The 26,621-nt window shown below is 40.2% G+C and overlaps 1 protein-coding gene across 2 annotated transcripts; it reads right to left on the reverse strand.

The window, feature by feature from the left end:
- On the reverse strand, positions 1-23,947 carry klc3 (kinesin light chain 3). 2 transcript variants are annotated; one of them, XM_036149689.1, is made up of 14 exons: positions 23,864-23,947; positions 16,364-16,679; positions 13,576-13,641; positions 13,210-13,374; positions 11,765-11,837; positions 10,063-10,208; positions 9,906-9,988; positions 9,617-9,704; positions 8,762-8,863; positions 5,868-6,041; positions 5,638-5,737; positions 2,683-2,854; positions 2,170-2,236; positions 1-528 (listed from the first exon to the last, which is right to left on the reverse strand). In XM_036149689.1, the coding sequence occupies exons 2-14, from the start codon at positions 16,568-16,570 to the stop codon at positions 445-447; spliced, it is 1,527 nt and encodes a 508-aa protein (XP_036005582.1). In that variant the 5' UTR covers positions 16,571-16,679; positions 23,864-23,947; the 3' UTR covers positions 1-444. The 2 variants fall into 2 exon arrangements, with proteins under 2 accessions (XP_036005582.1, XP_036005581.1); XM_036149688.1 differs by lacking the exon at positions 23,864-23,947 and adding an exon at positions 21,802-22,117.
- Between the last annotated feature and the right edge of the window lie 2,674 nt (positions 23,948-26,621).

Genomic DNA, 26,621 nt, shown 5'->3' on the forward strand with positions numbered 1-26,621 from the left:
GCGATGTAACATCAACTTGCCCTGCGCACAGCTTCATATCGGTTCTTCAGCCGAAAAGCCTCCAGTCTCATCCATCCCCCAGGACTCCCAGTAACCTTTCCATTTCTCTAATAAAGCCTAATCTTCTCTAATCTTCGCTATGGAAGATTTGTAGAAGCTTTAAACGGATAAAAGACTTCTCTTTCTGGTACAGCAGCCTTAGTCCAGTGTTAGGGCACCCCAGAGACAAAAAAGTGTTGTTATAAAGTTATTTTTTGTCATTTTCCAATGAACAAATTGACATATCAAAACTTGCTAATCTGATTTTTTGCAACAACCGTCTCAGTTTTTTCCTTTGGAGGCTCATCGCGGGGAATCCTCGTCATGTTTCTTTCCCCCACTCCAGTTTTTAAAACGTCCCTTCAGTTTTTCTTGTATTTAAATCATCCGTGCGTCGTTCCTGCGTTAGCTGGTCCCGCCGAGCGAGCCTCGTCTGGTCAGACTCTGCGTGCTGCAGCTCAGGCCTCGACTGTCGGTCAGGTGACTTGACTGAGGAGCAGAAAACACCGACATTAACATGATAAGATGCATTCAGATGCTAGTTGGTGTCTCACTTGTAGGGCAGCAGGTGTACTGATATCAAATAGCCATTGTAATGTCTTTTGTAGCTTTTTTTAAATAAACAAACAGATAATTGAATCAGAATCAGTTGAATGATGCAGGAAGCATCAGCTCAGCAGAGAACTGTGTTGACAGTTTAATCCACTACAGTTAAATTGCTTTTAATTGAGTCCGGATGTTAGCGGTTAGCTTGAATCACTCCCCGATTCCTGGGTCAATGTGAGCTTCTGTGCTTTCTGTGTCTCTGCTCTGTCTTCTCTAAGCCCCAGTGGGTCTAGGCAGATGAGCGTTCACACTGAGCCTGGTTCTGGTTCTGCTGGAGGTTCTCCTTCCCGTTAAAGGGGAGTGTTCCTCTCCACTGTCGCTTCATGCATGCTCAGTATGAGGGATTGCTGCAAAGCCATCAACAATGCAGACGACTGTCCACTGTGGCTCTACGCTCTTTCAGGAGGAGTGAATGCTGCTTGGAGAGACTTGATGCAACCTGCTGGGTTTCCTTAGAGAGGAAACTTTCTGACCAACCTGGAGGATCTGATGGAAGCTGACTTTGGAAAGAGCCTTGAGATGACCTGTTTCATGAATTGGCGCAATATAAATAAAATTTAATTGAATATAAAACGAGATCACTACAAACGCCGTCTACTGCAGGTAGGATGCTACCTCTGATGCAGTCAGGACCTCACCTTTTATTAATTTAATGCAGTAACTAGAAGCCAGGTGCTCAGCTGATTATAATAAGGCAGGGAAGACAACAGCAATGGCTTTAGAAAAGTAGGAGATTAAAGAGTTTGCTGCTCGGGAGCGTCCGGTTGTGTGTTTACCCGATGCCAGGATGGGAAGACGACAGCAATGGCTTTAGAAGAAGCAGCTATGGCTGCCCATTAAGGGTTCAAAGGTAATTTCCAAACAATGTGCCCTTACAATGCTCATAATAATAATAATAAAAAAAGAGCCAAGAGCTTCTTTTCAGACACTTTTTAAAGTTCATGAAGGCTGGAAGGAGAAAATCTCCTCTTGCACTGCAAAAACGGAACTAAAAATAACTCACATTTTCTTGAACTTACTGTATTTGTCCTTGATTTGAGCAGGTAAATAAGATGATCTGCCAATGGAATGAGTGTTTTGACCCCTAAAATAAGATAATTAGTTATCCTGCAGTTGAAATAAGACGATGGAGATGAGTTGTTCCCATTTTAAGTGCAAAAATCTGATTCCATTCGCAGATCATCTTATTTGCCTGCTCAAATCAAGGACAAATACACTGATTTTAAGAAAATTCGACTTATTTTTAGTTTTGTTTTTGCAGTGTGAGAATAATGGAACCACAAGATTTCAGAAACAACGTCGTCCGGACAGACTGGACTAAAGGAAGAGATGTTTGGCGTACATCAAGCACGGTTTTTCTATGAACTGCTCCAGTGTTAAAGGTGTGGAACCGAATAAATAACGTTCAGACGAGTGAGCCAAAATTTCTGCAGTGGAAGGTTACAAGCTATTGAAATCTGGGGTGTACTTAGTTTTATTTTATTTAACATGACTTCAAAACCCAAAAGAAACTGAGACAATCACCTGAGTGCCATCCAGATTTTCCCTGGTTCCAACGTTCAGCACATTTAGAGAGTTTGCCCTCTTCATCCTGCAAGGGAAACGAAAGATTGCTGTTGAAATGGGGAAAAATGGTTGTTTTGTGTGCAAAGTGCATACTAAACAAAATGTCGTTGCATACAGCTTACGACAATGTCATGAGATTGCAATTGAAATAAAAATAACATTACAATATAGAGTGCAGCAGCGATAAGAACGTAACAGTGCAGGAGAAAAGCAGTTTTTAAAAAAAGTGTGCAGAAGAATGTTCAACCATGTTTATAGTTCAAAGATAATGGTGCAAAGATGCAGTAAACATTCAGTTGTGTAATTTTAATTTTAAATCAATTATAAAAGTTCAGCAACGGTGGCAGTGCAAAACAATGATGCGAAATGGCCATAAAGTTCAGTTTACCAGCAGTAGCTGCCTTGAAATAATAATAATAAATAAAAACTAGTCAGAGAAGTCGTGTTGTTTGTAGTTATTCTGGGCCTTACCCAGCGTTCCTCGGCGTCATCTCCTCCATCCCGACTCCTTTTAGTTTGCGCACCAGTTTCTCGCTGCTGCGGCGTATCGACTCCCTGAGTTTGGTGAAGGAGCTGCTGCGCTTCAAGCCGTCCGGGGCGGAGCCGCCTTCCTCGGTGCCGGACCAGCGAGGACGGCCGTCACCTGCAGGACAGACAGGGAGAACCCAGTGACTGACCTCCGTGCTGCCGAGAACTTTAATGATTTAAATATATTATAAAACTACAATGTACCAAATATCAGAAACTACATTTTACACTTATTACTGAAGCTGAAGAAGAAATAATTCACAGAGATTTTTAATATCTTTGTTGGTGTAGAGCAGTGGTGTCCGAAGCTTGTGCACCGCGGGTCAAAATCTACAAAGCTTGTATTTCAGCTTGTATTATGAAAAATATTAGCATTTTATTGATAATTGTCTTCTTTTTATTGTCAGTTAACAGAGCTCAGGTGGAGAGGTTAGCCTGGTACATATCAGTCCCAAGGCTACCTTCACAAAGCAGTTATTGATGCTCAATTTCCGATTTTTTTTGCTGAATACAGTTTTTTTTCTTCATTTATTTTTTGCGTGGTCGTTCTTATCATTATTTTTAATGCGACCGCCATCAGAACGGTTCTAGACACGCATGCCCAGCAGGAGACAGTAGACGTCACACAACTGTTTGTAGAAGTAGGAACGAATGTAACTAGAAGCATTCAATAAAGCTTTGTTCATTATCTGTGTTAATATGACGGCGTCGAGCCGACGATATTAAGCTAACGTCATAAGAAGAAGTACAAAAGGTAAGAAGACAACAGCAGAGCTGTTAGCCACGGTCGTTTGTGGATCCGTGACCGCCGCTGCTGTAGAGAAGTCTGTCGGATGATCGTTCAGACTGCGGACGCTTTGAAAAATGTCCTATAAGTTTCCGATTACCGATTTATTTATCACATATGGAAGTGGCACGAATCAGATTTTTTTTCCCCCCATTTTTTTTTCTTTTTGGGTGAAAAGATCAGAATCAGGCCGTTGACGGCGCTATGAAAAAGACAGACGTGGGTTGCATTTGTGAACATAGCCCAAGTTACGGCACCTAGCGCTCCTTTTGGAACCCGATCTGCTTAACGATCCGAGGCCGGAGTCCGACATCGTGTCCAAATGTAATTCCAGCTAAAGGCGGCAACGGTTGTGACGACACGACCTGAGCGCCTGAATCGAGTCCCTTATGGGTTTCTCAAAGACTTTTCTCTTGTCCATTTGTGACGTCTCGCCAGACGGGAGGACAGAAAGCGCGATAAATAGTGGGATCTTTTACCAAAAACTAAAAATAAATAAATCTGTAAAACAAAGATCACTTCACACTGCAAAAACGGAACTAAAAATAAGTAAAGTTTTCGTATAATGAGTGGATGTGTCCTTGATTTGAGCGGGTAAATAAGATTATCTGCCAATGGAATACGATTTTTGCACTTAAAATAGGAACAATTCGTCTCCATCATCTTACTTCAAGTGCAGGATGTCTAATTATCTTATTTTAGGGGTCAAAATACTCATTCCATTGGCAGATAATCTTATTTACCTGCTCAAATCTAGGACAAAAACACAAATTTTAAGAACATTTTACTTATTTTTAGGTCAGTTTTTTGCAGTGCAGAACACCTTAGAAATAATAGTTTAGTTACATAAAACATACAAAAAATAAAAACTGAGCTGAACTGAACTGATGAGGCTGGATTAGCAGATTAAAAGTGCCTTTTGAAAATAGCGACCTTCAAGCAGATATTAAACATGCTGTCATTATTTTTAATATTATTTTTAATAATTAATGCTGTGTTTTCATCAGCTGTAAGTGGAAAATAATCATACAAACAGAAAGAAAGGCTTTAATGCATTAATCTGCACGCAGTTATTCTATATAATGTTTTTCACTTTGGGGATTGAGTTAAAATAAACAAGCTTTATGATTTATTGAAAATTTATAAAATGGAATTAGTGGTAAGCAGTGTTGTAGTCAAGTCACTATGCCTCAAGTCCGAGTCCAGGTTCGAGTCTCCAGTGTTCAAGTCCGAGTCGAGTCACTATTGATCAAGTCGAGTCCAAGTTCCGCACTAAAGTAAGCATAGCCTACATGTTTTTAAACTAAAAAAAAAAAAATCCACACTCGACCACATTGCACTAATAATTTAGATATTAAAATCATACACCAAATAATATTCTAATGACATATTAAAATTATAGCCTAATGATATAAAAAAAAGTTGAGTCTTTTTCTCAATTTCCGAGTCAGAATGATCTGAATGTATGAGTCCGAGTCCAAGTTCGAGTCATCAGTGCTCAAGTCCAAGTCAAGTCACGAGTCTCTAAATTTAGCTAATGACTCGGACTCGAGTCCTACAACACTGGTGGTAAGTGTGCATTCTATGAGGAACATTAGAGATAAAAAGGACGAACATATGTGCATAAAATATTAAATTATCAGTTTTTTCCCCCAATCCAGAAGATATTGTTTGCTTAGATTTCCTCTTCCTTTTGTTTATATATATATATATATATATATATATATATATATATATATATATATATATATATATATATATATACACACATACACACACACACATTTTTTTTATAATATAAAAAAACAAAAAAGAAGGTTTACTCTTCTCGCTCTCTAAAGTCGAGTTTAGGTTAAACAACGAACCCATGGGTCAGTCATGTGTACCGACCCATGAGCTTAGTTGAAAAAAAAAAGTGGATTTCGAAAAACTATAAGTAAAAATGAGGTTTAGATATAAAACCTTAAAAGAAAATTTAAAAAAAGCTGATTTCTCTGCAGCTTTTTGACCAAAATCAAATGTTTTCATTGCAAAAACGTATATTTTTTAACACATTTCCATTAAATTAACAGTATTTTGTATTCAGCTCTGCAACAACGGTCTTTCTTTACCTTCCACGGATCCAAACTCTTTTTCATGAGCTCTGGTCAGAATCTCTTTGTAAAGAGCTTCCGCTTGTCTGTATTTCCCCTGTTTCAGATAACACGAGGCCTGAAGAGAGATGAAAACCATTAAAACAGCAATTTAACAACGTAAGCGCTGCTCCTGAACGTCGCTGCGCCGGATTAGCAGCGGTACAGACTGCAGCGTGGACAGGAAACGGGTTCCCGGCCCGTCTCACCAGGTTGTTCTTGGTCTTGGCCACGTTGGCGTCGTCTGGGCCCAGTTTGCTCTGATAGATGTGCAGAGCGCGCTCGTAGTACTGCTCCACTTCCTGGTACTTGCCCTGGTTCTGACACAGCAGAGCCAGGTTGTTGAGCTGCTTGGCCACGTCGGGGTGGTCGGTACCCAGAACCTGAGCGACGGCGGCACAGACAAATAAATTAACCATCATTTCCTCCAGGAAGGACATTAAAGCCAGAGAGACGCCTGATGGGGTTATAGAAGCTTAGAGTTTTAACTGAACGTTCATACATGTCAACTTAAAAGCATTTTAGAGGGAAAAAAATATTTTTTTTTTTAAGAGTTTAACAGCTTCCAAATGAAATCTACACGTCTAATGAAGTTTGTATCCACCTGTCATAGATATTATTATTTGAAATTTAATTTCTCCTACAGTGAATGCCGATAAAACACATAATCACAATCATTCTGTGATCGCTGCATTTACAGCCACACTGACGTGGTAACAAATACCATTTATGTAATTTAGATTTCATTTAGGGTTTCATTTACAGAGCCAATTCATTATTTGACATTTATTTATCACCACTGCACTGTATTTGAAAATTAATGTGCACATTTTGGTTTACCCTGTTTTTGTAACGACTGTTTAATTTATATTCTGTTTGAGTTTTACAGTTTTGCAGTAGCTCCAGTCCCTTGGCTCAGGGGTTTTTGCTTCATTTGGTTTAGCCTCATGTGTTTCTTTTGTGGACTGATCAGCCACTATTTTAAGTTCCCCTTTGTTTCATTAAGAGAGGTCAGTTTGTTTGGGTTACACTGTAAAACGGATCTAAAAACAAGTAAAATGTTCTTAAAGTTAGTCGATTTGAGCCAGTAAATAAGATTATCTGCCAATGGAATGAGTATCTTTACCCCTAAAATAAGATAATTAGATATCCTGCACTTGAAATAAGATGATGGAGATGAATTGTTCCTATTTTAAGTGGAAAAATCTTATTCCACTGGCAAATAGTCTTATTTATCTGCTTTAATCAAGGACAAAATACACTTATTTTAAGAAAATGTAACTTATTTTTAGTTCAGTTTTTGCAGTGTATTTTTGTTCTGTTACCAGTTATTTTAAGTGGTTTTTGTTTTCCGGATCCATTTTTGTATTTGCTACATTTTATCTTTTCTGGGTTAAATAAAAGAACCCTGTTTTTTTCATGTTTTTTTTGGACATACACCTGTGCCTGACTGTCCTTACTGCTCGGTCCGTCACAAATTCATATCAGCAAGGACATGTTTCGAATTAATTGTGAATTTTCTCCATTTTCACACCGGATTAACTCCGTGCTGTTGACATAAAAAGACGTTAATGGAGTCCAGAGGATTCATCAGAACGACGAGAAAGTCCACGAGGAGATCTGAGGAGGTAAGTTATGGATCTGGTGTTCTGGAGGCATTTCTGAACAGCTGCAGAACCATCAGTTCATGGTGAGAGGAAGCAGTCTGTTACGACATGTCATGCACGGCGGTGGCGTCATCATGCTGCGGGGCTGCTGGTGCTCACCTCCACCCGGGACAGGCGGCCACTCCATCACAGGACTAACAAGCGTGCACACTAGCTACGTTCACATGGACAAAAGTAACCAGAATAAAGGGCCAGAATTAAAAAAAAAGCATCATGTAAACAAGCCAATCGGGATATCTTGATCGGATTAAGCTGAATGATATTATAATCCGAATGAGAGAGGTGGTTTATGACGATTATTAATCTGTTCAACATGCATATAAACGCCTGTCAGGATTAAGTTATTCCAATGGTAAGTATTTCTGCGTTGGTGAGTGGTGGAAAAACGTCGGGAAGCAAAACTATCAGGGCTCCCAATACAACCTGTTAAAAAAAATAAGAGATCAAAATTGTTGTTTAATCAGTAACGTTTCAACCGTAATTAGAACGTCGTGCAAGTCCAGCCTGGGCGCTCAGACGACAAACAAACTCGTATAAAACTGCTTTAGTATTTTTAGTTGTTTCGCAAAGATGGAAGTTCTTCTTCTTCTGTGTTTTTTAAGGGAATTTGATAACTGCATGTCAGAGTGGTTCTATTCTGAATAAGGCCAGGTGCATAAAAACGCACATTATGGTTGGATTAATTGATTGTGTGCCCATATGGACGGTACATCTAAATACATTTTAATCCGATCATAACATTTTGTGCCTGTAAACATAGCTACTGACACACCTGAGGGCAATTTAGTGCAACCAATTAACCCGACAGTCATGGTTTAGGCCTGAAGAAGCCAGACAGGGAGCCATGGATGCACAGGAAGAACATGCAGTGTTCTCAAAGTGTTTTTATCAGATATCTGTACAGAATTTCCACAACAGAAAGGCAACATTGGGACAAGGAATAGTTGTTGTTTTTGTCATTCTCTATATATCAAATGTTCCTGATTTCTTTTGTTCTAAAGTCTTGATGTTGACCTTTGCTCTAAAACATGACAGTAAAAAAAAATTGTGATTGATTTAACCAAAAAACATATTTTATTAAGTAGGACTGAGAGGAGATATGGCTCTTCACATGTCAACAGGGTGCCAACCCCTTGTCTTACTGGCTGCACAGTGGTAGCACTGCTGCCATGCAGCTAAAAGGTCCTGGGTTCAAATCCCAGCCTGAGGTCTTTCTGCAAAGAGTCTGCACGTTCTGTGCATCCGTGGGTTCCTCCAGGTTCCCTGTCAGGCTTCTTCAGTCCAAAATCATGACTGCTGGGTTAATTGGCCTCGTTAAACTGCTCTCAGGTGTGTGGACATGGCCAGGTAATGGACAGGTGGCCTGTCACCCAATGATGGCTGGAGATGGACACCTGCACCGATAAGCACAGACGATGGAAGGATGCTCGTCTTACTTTCTCTCTGATCTCAAGCGCTCGTTTGCACAAAGGTTCTGCTTCTTTGTATTTTCCTCTTTTGCCATAAAGCACCGCCAGGTTGTTCAGCGTCGCTGCCACCTGCAAACGCACAAAGACGACAAACAAAACAACCTTTATATCACTGTGTTTGAGTTATAAACTGTGGCGGGTGGCGGCCTAGTGGTTAGATCAGGGCGCTCGCTTCCTGGTAAGATTGCAAGATCCCCGGTTCAAGTCCCACAGACTGCCGCCCCGAGCCCCAGAATGCTCCAAGCCCACTGCGCCCAATGGCACGGATTAAATGCAAAGGACAAATTTCATTGGGATGTATAAAGGTGCAATGTTAAATATAGATGGTAACGTTTGAGCTTTAAAAAAAAAAAAACAAAACACTACCGTGTTTTCGGACTATAAAGGGGCACTTAAAAATCCTTAAATCTTCTCAAAAATTGACGGTGCCCCTTATATATGATCACCATTGTGCTTACTGACAGATTTTATGTGGTACAATGTGCTCAAAAATCTGTTAAAATGTGTAAATATGACTTTGTTAGCAACAAAGCAGTTCAACTTAATGGATATTAGGAGCATTACGGTACTCTGTGTCGCTACCTGATAGGACCCCTGAGCTGTCTACAAGACTGCCTGACTGTAATGTCCAAAATAGAAGTGCATTCATGTAAATGCCCACACATACTCGGGCGTACCGTGTCCGTGCGGAGAGATATTACTATCTATATTTAGTGCGCCTTATAGTCCAAAAAATACGGTAAGAGGAATAGTGACAGAATAAATAAATGGAGATCAACGGTTCAGAACGTTTAAACGTTTCATTCAAGGATAATTTCTTACAGCTGGGTGGTCCATGCCGAGCGTTTTCTCCCTGATCTCCAGCGCGTCGTTCAGCAGGTTCGCTGCCTCCTTGTATTTGTTCTGATCCCTGCAATTAAAACCAAAAAAAGAAAAAAGAAATAAAGTCAGTCTTTAAAAGCGCTGAAATCGTTACGTTAAACATTTAAACCAAACTGAGCCATAATATTGTGCTTTTTTCTACTTTCTCTTTTTTTATGTAATGTTAATTAAAATGGACTTGGTCCCCTGACTTCCTATTTTCAGTAAGGATGGTCACCTTTAGCCTCACCTGTACACCAGAGCCAGGATGTTGAGCATGGTGGCTACATCCGGGTGGGTGTGGCCCGAGGACTTCTCCAGGTCTTCCAGAGCCTGTTGGGACACGACCCTCAGGTTTTGAACGTGTTTGAAGCGTCTTCTGCAGGGGACAGGAGCCCCGTTCTCACCTGTTTGCAGAGCGGCACGGCGACCTCGTAGCGTCCCTGAGACGCGTACTGGATGACCAGGTTGTGGAGCGTTCGAAGGCGGGCGGGGATCTCGTAGCCGCCCTGCTGCGCTGCGGCCGCCGCGCTGCTGTGGTGAGGCTGGGACACTGGAGACGACGAGGGGAACCTAGTTTAGTCATGTTTTTGTGGTTTCTACTTGAAACTGAACGAAACGTTCAACAAGCTTCCTGCTCTGGGAAATAATTTCCTGCAGATTTGGACCATTTGATTAAAGGACTACAAACAGAGAAATTTTCCCGACTCCCTTCGTTCCTAACTACTTCACGGTTTCACTTTTCTATCGTTTACACTAAAAGACTAAAGATTAATAAGCAAACTGTGACATAAAATTGTTGCTTTTTATTCTAAAGAAACCCCGGAACAAGAAATCCCTCAGATTCGATCCAAAATGCTGCAGCAAGAGTTCTGATGAAAATCAACAAGCGGGATCATATTTCTCCAATTTTAGCTTCCCTTCATTAGCTTCCTGTTAAATCAAGAATAGAATTTAAAATTCTTCTTCTAACGTATAAAGCCCTTAATAATCAAACTCCATCATATATCAGAGCTCTGATTACCCTGTATGTTCCTAACAGAGCACTTCGCTCTCAGACTGCAGGTCTGCTGGTGGTTCCTAGAGTCTCTAAAAGTAGAATGGGAGGCAGATCCTTTAGCTATCAGGCTTCTCTCCTGTGGAACCAACTCCCAGTTTTGGTCCATGAGGCAGACACCCCGTCTACTTTTAAGACTAATCTAAAAACTTTCCTTTCTGACAAAGCTTATAGTTAGAGTGGCTCATGTTACTCTGAGCTATCTCTGTAGTTATGCTGCTATAGGCTTAGGCTACTGGAGGACATCAGGGTCTATTTCTCTCACTCTGCTGAGTTCTCCTACTGCTCTCCAATCTGCATTGTTTGTTGTTATTTAAACTTTTGACTTTTTGTTCTCTGTCATTATTCTCTTCATAGAAGGTACACCTGGTCTGGCGTTCTGTTAGCTGTGACATCATCCAGGGAAGACAGATCATTCTCTATTACCATCTAACATAGAAAGTACTCCTGGGTCAATGTGAGCTTCTGTGCTTTCTGTGTCTCTGCTCTGTTTTCTCTAAGCCCCAGTGGGTGGAGGCAGATGAGCGTTCACACTGAGCCTGGTTCTGGTTCTGCTGGAGGTTCTCCTCCCTGTTAAAGGGGAGTTTTCCTCTCCACTGTCGCTTCATGCATGCTCAGGAGAAGAGTGAATCTAATGTTGATTAAAACTGATATTAATGCTACATCTTCTTATGCAGTTTGCTTTCTTTCTTTTTTTTTTACATTTTATACCACCTACACTAAAATAACTAAGTTCCTTATATTACTGGCTGACACATGCATCTTCTAAATTTAAGAAAACATGTTGGCGTTCCTGGCAATGCAAGGCCTCAGTCAATCATTCCCCCAAAATGTTGGGGGAATGATTGACAAGTGTATGTGATGGACGGTTGTACTGGAACTGAATTTTCGATTGTAATGCAAATTGCAGTTGACTAATAAAATTGATTGATTGATTGATTGATTGATTGATTTTCTGTAGTCTGGATATTTTCTATAGAGCGAGAAGGACACAATCTGAATTTACCCAAAAGTAGCATCAGAAATAGCCTGTAATCTCAGCAGAATCTTACTCTGAGACGGCTCCTCATCCTCTGCAGGAAACAGATCATCCAGAGACTCTTTGCTGGAGGTCCGCTTCTCCTCCTGAAAGAAGAACGACATGCATTTAAAAACAGCTCCTGGTGCAAAAAGAAAGCACACCCTCTTTCTATTCTCAGGTTTTATGCATCAGAACAGGTTGTTTAATTCGACAAATTTAGCCAGATTTCAAGCTTTCATAATGAAACAAAGACAGATTTAAAGTCAGAAAAGCTGCATGTGGAACAATAAGTACACCCCATGAACCAGCAGCACCAATAACTGAGTTTTTGTTTTATAATCAGCCAATCACATGACCGTGTCTCTGCTGCAGCACACCTGGTCCAGGTGACTGCATTAGCTCCTCTCGACACCATCTAGGGCTCAGATGTCTGGTATTTGTGTAAGGGAGGTCCTAAACCGTGCAGGACAATGGCTCCACGGGACCAGGGACGAGAAACACAGTTCTGGTCCCGCCCTCGGGATTTCAGTCAGGCGGAGGTCCAGCCGTTGAAAAGGGGAAATAAAACAGAGGGTGCGGCTCTGATTCAATCGTTCTGTTGTGGATCTGCAGCTGTGTTTGGGATCATTGTCCCACCAATGAGCCCGACTGGACCCACCTTCAGATCGGACTCTACAAAGATTCCCAATGCTGCAAAACGAGCATAAACCATCAGCCCTCCACCTCCGTGCTTCACAGCTGCCCCCGTCTCACCAGTCCAAAAGAATGTTTTTCTTCTACTTTATCCAGATCCAAAAACGTTGCTCCTTTCATACCCAATCACGACACGCGCCTGTTCCCAGGTAACGTGTTCACCTGGGAGTCAATATTTGCAGAACAAAAACAAAGTTTGTCAGTTTGAACTTGAAATCTCATCTTTGTGATCATCATCTCTAAGCCCCAGTGGGTGGAGGCAGATGAGCGTTCACACTGAGCCTGGTTCTGGTTCCGCTGGAGGTTTTCCTCCCTGTTAAAGGGGAGTTTTCCTCTCCACTGTCGCTTCATGCATGCTCAGTATGAGGGATTGCTGCAAAGCCATCAACAATGCAGACGACTGTCCACTGTGGCTCTACGCTCTTTCAGGAGGAGTGAATGCTGCTTGGAGAGACTTGATGCAACCTGCTGGGTTTCCTTAGAGAGGAAACTTTCTGACCAACCTGGAGGATCTGATGGAGTCTGACTTTATAAAGAGCCTTGAGATGATATGTGTCATGAACTGGCGCTATATAAATAAAATTTAATTGAAAATCACTTGAACGGATAATAGGATGAAAAGTATTTGCAAATCGTTGCGTTCTGTTTTAGTGTTGTATTTATCTTTATCTAGCGTTTTTGCTTGTGCAGCATTTTGGGTCCAGCAGGTCCTGCATAAATCAACTTCCTGCGGTAACATTCACACACTGGTCCGTGAGCAGCTTGCAGGCTGTCTGTCCTCACCAGGGGAGGCTCGTCCTGGTCGTATTTGCGTATGGAGGACATGAACTGCAGGTGCTTGTTCTGCTCCTCCAGGGTGACCACCTCCTGCTCCTTGTCCTGCAGCCGCTGCTGAGCGCCGGCCAGCTCGTCCCTCAGCCACTGGTTCTCCTGGACGAGGCGCCGCACCTGACCGGACGGACCAACCGCAGGAGGAAGTTGTTAGAGGAGGAACAGGAGACAAAAAAACTAAATTAGAAAAGGGGAGAGCAGGAACAATCGACAATTAGGGAAAGAAAATAAACAAGTGAACGAGTGTTGCGATGGAAAAAAAAATGAGATAAAAAGTTCTTCTCTTAATTATAGGCAGGTGTTCCTGCTGAATCCTACTTGAGCTCGCAGCTTCTGCTTCTCTGCCTCCAGCGAACCGAGATGAGCGGACAGAGCCATCATCACCTGCACAAATAATAAAGGATACGCGGCCTTTATAAACTAGGAAGCCACGGCAGAGTCTGCAACTGTGGAAAATGTAATTTTTACGAAAGTAAATGTAGTAAAATGTTACTTTTATAGCACCTTTCATAGATGTGGAAGCTCAAAGTGCTTCACTGGGAAAGAATACATGAAATACAGACGAGCTACATATAATTACAGGTTTAAAAATAGAATCAACAATAATAACAGCAATAAGATTAATGTCCAGCTAAAAGTGTGTTTAAAACCAAACTCATGACTGCTTTTTAAACAGCGCCAACAGCGTCTGGATGTGAATGGAGAAAAGTAAGTTTCTCTACAGGTCGAGGAACTGAAGTAACATCCGGCCCGGTGACTTGGAATGAGGCGCTTTAGGCATCCGAGGGTCTAAAGATTTGGATTTAAACCTTTACTCTAAATTTACTGGTAACCAGTGAGGCAGGAATGATCTCAACCAATTTCTGTGTTCCAGTTTAAAGCCTTTTTAGAGTTCTGGACAACTTAAATGGATCCAAGCTCTTATGTAGAGAGGGGAAAAGGCTATTAGAATAGTCTAGACATGTGGCTGTTAATTTAAGAAAAGCATAAAAAATAATCTTCAATTCAACTTTGGACACAAACTTTCACTTCAGAAATTTTGCAAAGACGCTTAAAACTGTTTTTTTTTAACTCATTTATATCTCTTCTATGTTAAATTGTGTTTATATTTGTAGTAAATTTATTTTAGATAGCTTTTTTTTGCTTGCACTATTTGCCTCTTTAAAATAAGTTTCTTAAATTATCTTCCTAGATGTACACCTTTTTACAGCCTACTGCTGTGACAATTCAGTTTCCCACTTGGTTAGATGAACAAAGTCTTATATAATCTTATGAGCAAATACATAAACTGGGCCAAGAACAGAACCCTGAGGTATCCCACGGGTAAGCTGTGTTAGTTCAGACAGAAACTGACTCATAAAAACAGAGAGGTATAAGGAGAACCATTTTAAATCCACTCCTGATGGAATAACTGGAACTGGAAGCCCAATAAGCTGACTTATCTTCTAACGTATAAAGCCCTTAATAATCAAGCTCCATCATATATCAGAGCTCTGATTACCCCGTATGTTCCTAACAGAGCACTTCGCTCTCAGACTGCAGGTCTGCTGGTGGTTCCTAGAGTCTCTAAAAGTAGAATGGGAGGCAGATCCTTTAGCTATCAGGCTCCTCTCCTGTGGAACCAACTCCCAGTTTTGGTCCGTGAGGCAGACACCCCGTCTACTTTTAAGACTAATCTTAAAACTTTCACTTTTGACAAAGCTTATAGTCAGAGTGGCTCATGTTACCCTGAGCTACCTCTGTAGTTATGCTGCTATAGGCTTAGGCTGCTGGAGGACATCAGGGTCTATTTTTCTCTCTCTGCTGAGTTCTCCTACTGCTCTCCAGTTTGCATTGGTTTTTGTTATTTCAACTTTCACCTTTTTGTTCTCTGTCATTTTTCTCGTCATAGAAGGTACACCTGGTCTGGCGTTCTGTTAGCTGTGACATCATCCAGGGGAGGCAGATCATCCACTATTACCATCTAACATAGAAAGTACTCCTGGGTCAATGTGAGCTTCTGTGCTTTCTGTGTCTCTGCTCTGTCTTCTCTAAGCCCCAGTGGGTGGAGGCAGATGAGCGTTCACACTGAGCCTGGTTCTAGTTCTGCTGGAGGTTCTCCTCCCTGTTAAAGGGGAGTTTTCCTCTCCACTGTCGCTTCATGCATGCTCAGTATGAGGGATTGCTGCAAAGCCATCAACAATGCAGACGACTGTCCACTGTGGCTCTACGCTCTTTCAGGAGGAGTGAATGCTGCTTGGAGAGACTTGATGCAACCTGCTGGGTTTCCTTAGAGAGGAAACTTTCTGACCAACCTGGAGGATCTGATGGAATCTGACTTTGGAAAGACCCTTGAGATGAGATGTGTCATGAATTTGCACTATATAAATAACATTTTATTGAATTGAAGTCATACAGCCAACAGCATCCAGCCCAGAGTCTGCAGACATCATAGCATCACTCCAAACCTCTAATCAAACAGTTTATGTTGATTGCAGGTTGTTATTTTAACTGAAAATTGTCTAAAATATCTTCAAAAAAATGACAACCGGCGATTTAAAGGAACCATGCAAGTCAGAAGCGATTCATTAAAGACCACAACATGGTCCAATAATACTATGGATGCACGATATATCGGCATTAATATCGTATCGGCCGATGTTAGTCATATTTTAACATATCGGTATCGGACCGATAATTAAAACTGGGCCGATATTAACCAATGTTTATTTCCATCTAGTTGACCTTTGTGCCTGTGTTTCAAGAGGGGGAGTGGAGGGGGTTGTTCATGCGGTTTTTGTTCTGTCATTCCACAGTGATGCATCGCAGCCATGATTGTGTTATTTATTTATTTTTATTTTTTTAAATGAAGCAGATATACAATTTCAGCAGTGCGTTTGTTTTTCACGCCGTCGAAAGAATCCCTATGAAAACCAGTGCATGAGTCTAAATGTATGACCGACATTCAAAAACTCAGCCGCAACATTAATATCGATATCGGACCAAATTTTCATATCGGTGCAACACTAAATAATACCTTTTTTTTTTTTTTAAACAAGTCAGTTTTTATTTTTATTTGACTGCTAAACTAAAGGAAGCAGCTGCTTGTGTTTCAGGCTCGACGTACTTGCGCCTCGCTCAGCCCCAGCTCGATCCTCTCCAGCGACTGTCGGATGATGCTGCTCTTCTCCTGCTCCACGCCGCCATCGGACGCCGGCCGGCTCTCCGTCGCCCCCTGCAGGTTCTCCAGCAGACTGCGGTTCTCCCCTCTCAGGGCTTCCAGGCCCGCGATCACCTGCTGAGTGCTGCACATGATCTCCTCCGCCGACTGCATGCTTCCTGCTTCGGCGTCGCTGCTCTACCTGCGGCTGACCCGAGAACAGCAGAGAGCGGAGCAGGCGGGGCGTTATAAGAGAGGAAGGCGTCCTCCTGGGGATCAGTCGCTGAAATTTAACAAAGAGGGGAAATATTAGGTTACACTTAGCTGCAGACAATGAAAACAAGACGCTTCACAGCTGATAGGAACTAAAACCAACTTCTGCTTTACGATGCATACAAATAACACCCAAAATGCTTCCTCCTCCACCTGAATGGATTCAAAATATAGTTTTCCTTATGAGGTTATGAACTGAATGGGTTTAGGCAAATTGGGATATTTTAGTTACTGTTGATAAAAGGGAAAAAAATGCATTTTGTAGCCTTAGTTATATGTTAGATGAATTTTGGGTGTATTCACTTAAATAAAAAGTTAGTTTAGGATGTAAGGTGCGATATTAAATGCCTATCATTAGCTTCCTATTAATTACTCATTGAGCTCAATTTATTTGTTGATTAATAATAACTATATCCACCCCCTACACAGACAAACCAAAGTAAACCCAATAAATCGGACTGAGAATTAAACAAATTGCAGGTGGTAATATCAGCTTTTTGTCCTATAGGAGGTCCAGCTGACCTCCTTAAACCTTTGAGAGAAAAGAAACCTGAAACTGGTAAAATATTCCAGAACGAGGAAAAAAACTAAATCATCCGTCTGACCAAGATCATTTCTAGTTGCACGTCAAGAAAGATCTGACTGAAGGCAATAAAGCCTTATGAATGTTAATTAATTTCCTTTTTTTTAATTGCAAAAATAAACAAGGGGACAAAACAAAAAAATAAACAATATTAATCCAATTTCCTGGTTAAAAGTCACATAAAAAGTTCCTAATACAAAAAAAACGAAACTAATAAGAGGTTTAAATGACCTCATAACAGATAATTCAGTCTTCAACTGTACTTTTATGGATACTCGCTGTGATACAACACGATGGTGGACACCCGCAGTGATTACAGAGGAGGTGCAACAATAGTCCTAAAGCGGACCACCACAGAGCAACAAATCAATCATAAAAGACAAAAAGCAAGTGGAAAGGAACATGAAGCCACCGGTATCACACAGTGAAGAACCAGAAAGGATGAGGAATGAGCAAAGCGAGACGTTAAATGAGCAAAAACATAAAACCCATGCAGCACATTCTCTAATATGCCACACAGTTTGGCTCCTTCTGCCATAAGTTTGCTTTTCTAAGAACAGTAAAAATGTTGGGTCAAATCACACATCCATATCTAAACAATGAATTAAACACTTTTTATTGCCACTGTTATCACAATAAATAACAAAAACATTGTGATAAAATTTTAAGTCCAAGTCACACGGCTCAACCAGAGACACATCTAGAACAAGCAGGACCTCCAGACCTGGAGTCCCAGATAAAGGGAGGAACAAGACAGTTTTATCCCTGAAACAAACATCTAAATCCAGGGGTGTGAAACCTGCGGCTCCGGAGCCACAAGGGCCTCAATGGACCAACTAATGTTTTCAATACAAATATACAAGCTAGGGCTGGATGATATGGCCAAAACCTTTATCACTACACAGGGTTTCCTCCACGAGTTTTTTTAAAACCATGGTGGTGTTTCTTTGGACGTCATCATCTAATTTGCATATTTTGTCATACATTTGGGACCCAGACTGTAGTAGAGCTTTTTACAAAACAAAAAAAGTAATTTACACATGTAATCACTACTAAATAATCATTTAGTAGTGATTACATGTGTTTGGAACTAAAAATTACATTTGTAGAATGATTTCTTAATTTTAATACACTGCCTGAATCCACACAACATAAAACAAGCTGCACCAAAAAGACAGCTATCATAGGCGCACAATGTGAACGAGGTAAATAAGTGATGGAAGCTGCATGTGAATCAAATTCAGGGAATTACTTTAGTGCAACAGTTTCAGAGACAAAAAAATAAATAAAAAAAGACTACTGTGAAAAAAAGTAAACAAAAGCAAAAGGTGACAAGGCGGCAGCAGCTGTGGTGTACCTGTGAGACAGCGCTGAGGGAAGTAGGAACTCTCAAAGCAGCTCTCGCTGCCAGTGACTCCTGAACGACTGCCGCTTTTGGTAAAATCGCCATTACGACAAAAAAAGTCACTGAAAGTTGCTTGTTGCTTTTTGAAAGAAAAGTTGTTAAATGTAGCAACAAAGATGCTAAATGGGCAACAGTTCACTTTTGTCTCTAGTTTTCCTTTCATCCTGAGAGCAGTGCTGTAGCCACTAGCCAGTTTAGCAGCCAGACAGGAAGGAGTAGGCGGTGTTGGTTTTCAAAATAAAGTACATGTTATTTCATGATATTTACAAAAATTTCAAACTCTGATTATTTATTTTTATGTTATATATATGGAAAAAAAATAATTCTAAAGGTGTGGCGGATTTTATTTTGCCTTGGCGGTGCGCCTCTATGTTTTATAAAAAGCTGAGATAGGGCCAACAGAACACTGGGAAAGTTGAGGAACGCTCCAAAAACACCTGTTTGGATCATAATCCCGGAGGTGAACAGTTTAAAGCGTCTTTAACACCCAAAAATCAACTTTTTCTGAGCTTTTAGCCATGCTATGATACAATTCCTTTATCAAAATTATACCAAAAGTGATATTTTGCTTGATCCATGCATGTCTAATCCTCATGATTATTCGCCTTGACCTCGCCGCCCCTGCCCAGTAAACAACCTGCCACTTTCTCCGATCAGTGAGCGGTGATGTGAAGGCAGGTCGCAAAGAGTCTCTTTTAGCACCTAATCTGCACAGCGATAGCAGCTGATCTTTTTATGACACCATGTTGCAGCGGATCAAGGGCGGTATTGCAGTGAAGGCAAACGACTTTTTTCCACGTTGGATAAATAGCGCCAGAAAACAACTAATATTTCATAAAAAAATTATTCTCCGTAGTGCCAAAAGCAATATTTCATCATATATATATGCCTACAGTTGAATTTGGGTGCTTAAAAAAAAGCATGATATTGAATGTTTAACTGGAAACAGGCACGCGTCATGAAAAAAAAAAAAAAGAATATCAATAAAATAGAAATCATTTGATAATTATAAAAAAATGGCCATTTTATGCTGTTGCTTAACGACCTATTTTTTGATAATCACACAAATACTGAATTCAAATTCAACCATTGATTCAACCAGCAACCTGCAAGTTTTTAAATAAAAAAAAAAAAAACGCGTGCTCTCTGAACTTTATGAAGGGGGCAGAGCTTTCTGACGAAGGCTCCTGGGTCTGTTTGTGATTGGCTGGGAGGATGTGATGATTGTAGTATTAAACTACCCGATAGGCTAGAGTGGAAAAGAAATGAAAACTGTTAAACTTTTTCCTGACCCTTTTTTTTCTATAGCACCACACGTCTATCCATTGATATATATTGTTACTGAATTATCGCCAGGCCTCAATCATGATCCGGTATAAAAAGGAGCATCCCTGAAAGTCGTTCACAAGTGAGGATGGGGCGTGGTTCACTTCTTTGTGATCAACTGCATGGGCAAATAGTCCAACAGTTTAGGAACAAAGTTTCTCAACGTGCCATTGTAAAGAATCTAGTGATTTTTAATTCAATTCTATTTATATAGCGCCAATTCATGACATGTCATCTCAAGGCACTTTACAAAGACAAATTCAATCATATTATACAGATTGGTCAAAAACGTCCTATATATGGGAACCCAGCAGGTTGCATCAAAGTCTCTTCAAGCAGCATTCACTCCTCCTGAAAGAGCGTAGAGCCACAGTGGACAGTCGTCTGCATCGTTGATGGCTTTGCAACAAACCCTCATACTGAGCATGCATGAAGCGACAGTGGAGAGGAAAACTCCCCTTTAACAGGGAGGAGAACCTCCAGCAGAACCAGAACCAGGCTCAGTGTGAACGCTCATCCGCCTCGACCCACTGGGGCTTAGAGTCACCTACAGTCAATAATATCATCAAAAGATTCAAAGATTCCAGAGAAATCTCTACACTTAAGCAGCAAGCATGAAAACCAACACTGTTTTTATTTCCACTTCACACAATGTCTCGATTTCCTTAGGACTGGAGTTGTAATAACAAATGAAAGTTTTAGCAGTTTTTCCAACTGTCTCATGAAATAATTGTGTTTAATTTCCACAACAAGACGACGCTCAGAATACCAAGTAGTATTTCTTTAGATCCATTATGGGTGGACGATAATTCAATATCAATATATATTGCAATACTATTTTATTCAACAAAAAGGTGATATGACATTTCCAATATTTCAATATACATTACAGTATATTTTTTAAAGCAAATATTTCTAAAATTTTATATTGGACGAGTTTGATAAACATGGCAGTCTGTACAGGCATCTGTTGTGACTCCCATTGTTTGGAGTATTTCTGAGGGGTTTATTTTGTTTATAGTGATATTGTAATTATATCGTATTGACCAAAATTAAGAAACACATATCGTGATATAAGTTTTGGCCATATTGTCCAGCCCTAAGATCTATTATTCTCGTCATTATGCTGGCAACTGTTTCTATTATCATTTTCCACAAACATCAGCAGAATAAAACATCCATCCTCCTTTCACAAAATGTTTGTCATTTTAAAACCTACAAAAAAACCGAAATAAAAATGGGTGGTTCTTTAAACCCGACAACAACCTCCTTACAGAAAATACGTTAATTTTAAAAAATGTGTAATTCATGTAAAACTTGCTGCTTTAAACAGATTTAGCTGGAGGGCAGAAAGCGGCTCTATAATGGTGAAGCTGACCCAGACAGGAACAGAGGAGCATAAATATAAATTACTCCCAGAAACCACCTCCTTGTTGTAACAACAGTGAGCTCAGATAAGTAAGGGTTGCTTAAAACCATGCAGACTCTGCATCCTGGGGCCAGAAAGCCTGCAGGGACCCAACAGCCTGGGTTTGTTTACAGCGGGCCCCGGCTCACATACATAAGGAATAAAGCGAATTTATGAAGATTTGCGCCAACAAGCTGACATCATAGAAACTGCGTCACGCCACCAGACATGTTTGGCTTTTTTTTAATTATTATTAAATGTCTCGGATTTGAGCAAAAACACAACCTCCGTGTGACACTTTCAGAAAGGCTGCCAGCAGATAATGCTGCGCTGCAATCAACACAAACCCAAAGATAATAAACACACCTGTGGTGAAAAACGCTCCAGGAGAAAAGTTATTTATAGCATACCTGCTAAACCAGCCTCCTCCGTGGCGATCCCGTCCTTTTATCCACTCTATAAGAAACAAAGTGTGCTGCTTGTTGTCGGAACCCCAGAGCTGTCAGAAACAGCAGAACCGGCTCACTTCCGGGTTCATTAAGGTAATTGAGCGTTGGACAGGTAAAAAAAAAAACTGCAGGTTGTAAATCATTCACCTGTCGCTTCTCCGGCTGTCAGCTCCTCCCGCTATCAAATAACATCAAACCAGTGCCGACACTGCCGACACTTCCGCTTTGGAACTTCAAAATAAAAGTCCCGGCACAATCGATTTGTTTTATTTATTTATTTTCATTGAGTTTGTTTTAAAGGGTAAGTTCAAACGTGTAAAGATTGCTTTAAAAAGAACCAGAATAATAAAAACAAAGGGTCAAGATATGACCCTACGCTGCTCTCCTCGTAGACTTTGAACATGGCTGAAAGTCGCAAGAACGCGTCATCCCAAAACTGTAAAGTGACAGCAAGTTATGGATGTTTTATTAGCAATATGCTAATCAAGTAAAGCACTAATAAGACTCAAAACGTACAGCCGGAACGGGACTGATGAAGGAAGGCTTTCCTCCCTGGCAGTGATCTCCATTGAGACTGAGAGACTTTTAATACTGAAGAAAGATAAAGAGAACTTTTACCAGAAAATGACCGATGTTTTTGTGCAGAAAGAGCGCCGCATGGACTTAAATTATAACAAGAGGTAAGACAGCGATAATTACTCATGTTTTGTTGTTGTAATGAAATGTGTGTAAGGTGGGTTGTAGTTTTTGAATGTGTTACAAATGTAGAAGTCCATCACAACTCAAACTGTTACCAATCAAATGACAAATAATTTATTCTTTTTTTCATCAAAGAATTCATATTTTTTCCTGTCTCTTGACAAATTTATTTGACTCAATCAGTCTCCTTCAACACTTTGCACGAGTCTACTCTGTAGAATGTATATATTTGTAAATCTGACTCTGATGACGTCAATGACTCACCAACTATGAACCCTACCGCACGTCACTGATAAGGTGTTACCCCGACCTGAGGGACAGAGGAGGGTGAGAGCAGGAACAAAACTCTGACAGAATCTCTGATCTTCGGTGCGAAGAGTATGGATTGGTTAGAGTTTTTACAGGCCTGCAGCTCCCATAGAGATCATTTTTAAACTCCCTTTTCTGAGTACATAGCACATTCATTACTTTAAGGATGGAAGGACATTTCTGAACAGGATTACTAACCATAGCTTTAACCCAACAGCCATGTTTTTGGACTGTAGGAGGGACCCGGAGTACCCGGAGAGAATCCACACATCCACAGGGAGAACATGCAAACTCTTTGCAGAAAGACCTAAAGAGCTTATATGTTTTCCCTGTGGAACCCAGGATCTTTTTAGTGTAGGGTGCTGCAGCCCAGTTATACATTTGCTTGCAATATTCTTTACATATTTAAAAATAATATATGATTACATATAAACTATCCTGCAAAGTTACTTTATTCTGAAATCTACTGCAATTCACTGAAATTCTCAAGCTGTATGCAAACAAAATTTCATTCTGTACGCACTCTGTGCATATAAAATGACAATAAAGTTTGTCTAAGTCTAGATTTACATTGTATAAGCAAAACGGCTACTACCATTGATAGCAATAATAACAATAATAATATTTTAAATATTATTTTAATTTATAATCCACGTTTTATACCATGATCTGAACCGTTTAACGTTTGGACATTGCTTCAGCTCCGCATTCAGATTGTTCAAAGCTTCAACCAACAACTATAGTTGTTGGTTATGTGGCATTTGTTGCTGACACCAAGATTTACACAAGATGGGAGAAATTATTCAGAGCAACATCAGAACAAAAAATAAAGCTAAATCAAGATTTGTAAAAGAAATGCTAAGTTATTCAAATCAAACATGTAACTTTTACTACATTGCTTAATTTAAAACTTAATACAACAGCATGCTTTTATTCTGAAGGTAAGGTTGGTTAACCTCCGGTATTTGCCCAGTAATATTCAACCTGACGAGGCGGAGGGGCTGGAGGAGCTTACCTGATCCGAGGCATCCCATCATACACCGCGGAGCCGGGATCATATCCTGCCTGGGAAAATGCCCCCTTTCGGTGGAGAGCGGAACTGCAGTGACAAAATCAGCACTGTTTACATATTTATTTTGCCTTATTTGTTAAAACTAAACAGCTACATTTACTTTAAACTGTTTTATTCTATCATGTTTCAGTCTTGTTGCTCATTTATAGACATGATTGCGTTTTAGTATGTGTCACAATTATATTTTAACACGTGTTTCTATTTATACAAGAGAGCAGACAAACTAATGATTAAAACTAATATCTCATTTTAAAAAGCAAAGGTTTCATTTAAATGCACTTCTTGTTTTGTGTTCAATTGTGGCGCCATTTATACATTTAAAATTTAGTGTTTCTTGTCCTAATTTCTGCTCATTTCCTTACTTGTTGTGTTTCTGCCTCCCTCTCCTGGTTACCCTTCAGTCAGATTAACTGGGTGGTCTGGGTTTGTGATTTAGAGGTCAGAGTGCTCAACCTGCTTTAACGTCCTGTTCGTTAAGCTGATGGTTTTAGGAAACAATTACTGTGATTTACACTAAGGCTTCTCTGCAGGGAGTCCGTACTTTAACGTGAATTCACTGCAAACAAGCTGGACGTAAACAAATAAAATGTGAATTTAGTGACTGTTTAAAAGCTTCTCCTACAAAAACCTAAATTTCCAGCAGGAAGTTTTATCATTGTTGCCTCATTACCTATTGCTGAAACGTTTCATCAGTTTTTAAAATTAATTTTAATTTCAAAAAACCTAATCTTTTGTCTGCTGGGGCACAAAATGCTTGATAAAAAGAAAAAAGAATCACATAAAAAGGAACAAAGATTGAAATTAACAAGTGAAACAGCTACACTCTCCCTTCATGTCCTTTTGAAAGAAGAACCCAAAAACAAAACTGTGTCGGATGTCCTTCTTCTGTTCCCTTTATGCAGTTAAAAAGCATCAACCTCACCTGGTCTTTGTGTAAACAGGTTTAATTATATAAAGAGCAATACAAATTAGCATCAGAATTAGGATCCATCTTTTGATACCGCTTTCATGCAACCTTCCACAGTCCAGGAATCCATCTCTTCAGCTCACTGGAACCTTGGTTCTTCTTTTGGTGTTTCAGATTGATCTCAAACATCGACTCCATTTGAATTTAATTTCTATTGTGCAATTATTTCTTCTTGTCGGATTGCTTTTATTTTTCGGACCTAGAACTTTGATGCCTTTGTCGGTTCACCCTGGATGTTTCCCTTTGACAAACTGCACATTGTCACAGGGATTGCACATAGTGCTGGTAACCTTGAGAGAAAGGAAAATGTTACTTGGGAAAAACTGTCACATTTGGAAAGATCGACATTTGTAGCAAACTCAGTTTTATGAAAAACTTAAGAGAGTCAAGTTATTTTTTAATATTAAACTCAGAAATGGAGGTAGGTTGTAAGGGCAGAAGTCAATTTAGAGAGGAAGCAGAACTGGGTGTTATCAGTATAAAGCAATGCTGAATATACTGATAATACCCTGTGTACTGTTTTGCTAAACCGGTTTAAAATGCGTTATCAGTTGTTAAGATTTAAAAGGGGCCGCTCCTGTCCATTCCCCACGGCCCGTCTCACCCCGGTTCAAGATTTGGTAGTAAAGGAGAAACAATTATCAGAGGCAAACATTTAAAATATGCATATTTATTTAATTTGGAATTCCAAAGAGAAAAAGAAGAGCTTAATTTCAGTATGTTACCGACGTCCTTCTCCCAGCCATTGTAAGCCCTTTGTCTGCCCTCAGATCTGCAAAGACATCTTTTTAACAGACTGACCAGCCCCTCCCGATTGGTTTTGGGGTGTGGGGCCCAGACATTGAGGCTCCAGGTCATATCTGCTCCCAAAACAAGGAGACTATTCTCTCGAGAGTCTTCATGAAGTAAGGCTGATTTAGCATCCAGATTTCCTATCAGGGGGGCCAACCCAGATGACCTCAAGAACCATAAAATAGCTTTCAGACCTTAAAACAAACACCCTGTAGAGCTGTGCGTTTTTCTCCCTGAGAGGGGCAACCCCCCACCTTCTTCCAAGACACAGTTTAGGGACCAGAAGGTACATCTTATTGTTTTCCATAAAAATGCCTGATTAATATAGCAAGTAATCATATTCTTCCATAACAAAAGTCCTGACTAGAGAGGAGAGGCAACAAATGCTACGTAAATTAGCATCTCATGAGTGTAAAGTTAGGTCTCTCTAAACCAGTCCAGCCCTGTACATCTTTCTTTAAACCTAAATTACCTTTATTATAATTGTTAAGTCACCTTAACGCAACAGTCAGCCCAGCTGACGGCCTCTCCTGGGTCAAGACAATCAGGTGGGCCCCGCCCTCGCTATTTTGTAACTAGAGGAAAATTAACTAATATTTAGTATTTCAAGACATAATTAATGCTGAATTCTTCCCTAGTCTCCTCTTTCCTTATTCCTGTCAGCCCCAAACGGTTCTAGATGTTATTGCCATAGAAATCTTATGGTCATACAAATAATTAGGAAAATTAGGAAGAAATAAAAACCATTTTATGCAACTGAAATATTATGTTTATATTGTTCTTAAAAAACAGGCTTATTTAGATTTTTTTTAACCATAATTTGATGGTCAGTTCTGGGCCCCTCTTCACTATAGGCCGGGGACAAATGACCTGTTTGTGGCGATTGTCATTAACCTTAATTAGATTTAATCCAAACTGCTATCATTCTTTCTTTATAAGGCT

The sequence above is a fragment of the Fundulus heteroclitus genome, chromosome 18, assembly GCF_011125445.2.
Source record: "Fundulus heteroclitus isolate FHET01 chromosome 18, MU-UCD_Fhet_4.1, whole genome shotgun sequence".
Taxonomy (NCBI): Eukaryota; Metazoa; Chordata; class Actinopteri; order Cyprinodontiformes; family Fundulidae; genus Fundulus; species Fundulus heteroclitus.

What these genes read in the sequence shown, in the direction of transcription:
- klc3 (XM_036149689.1), bottom strand. Translation starts at nt 16,570, where the DNA reads ATGCAGTCGGCGGAGGAGATCATGTGCAGCACTCAGCAGGTGATCGCG. An exon ending in CGCTTGAGATCAGAGAGAAA is followed by an intron (nt 6,042 to 8,761) that starts GTAAGACGAGCA and finishes GCCGTCGCTCAG; the next exon opens with GTTCTGGGTACCGACCACCC. An exon ending in ATGACGCCGAGGAACGCTGG is followed by an intron (nt 2,237 to 2,682) that starts GTAAGGCCCAGA and finishes TTTCCCTTGCAG; the next exon opens with GATGAAGAGGGCAAACTCTC.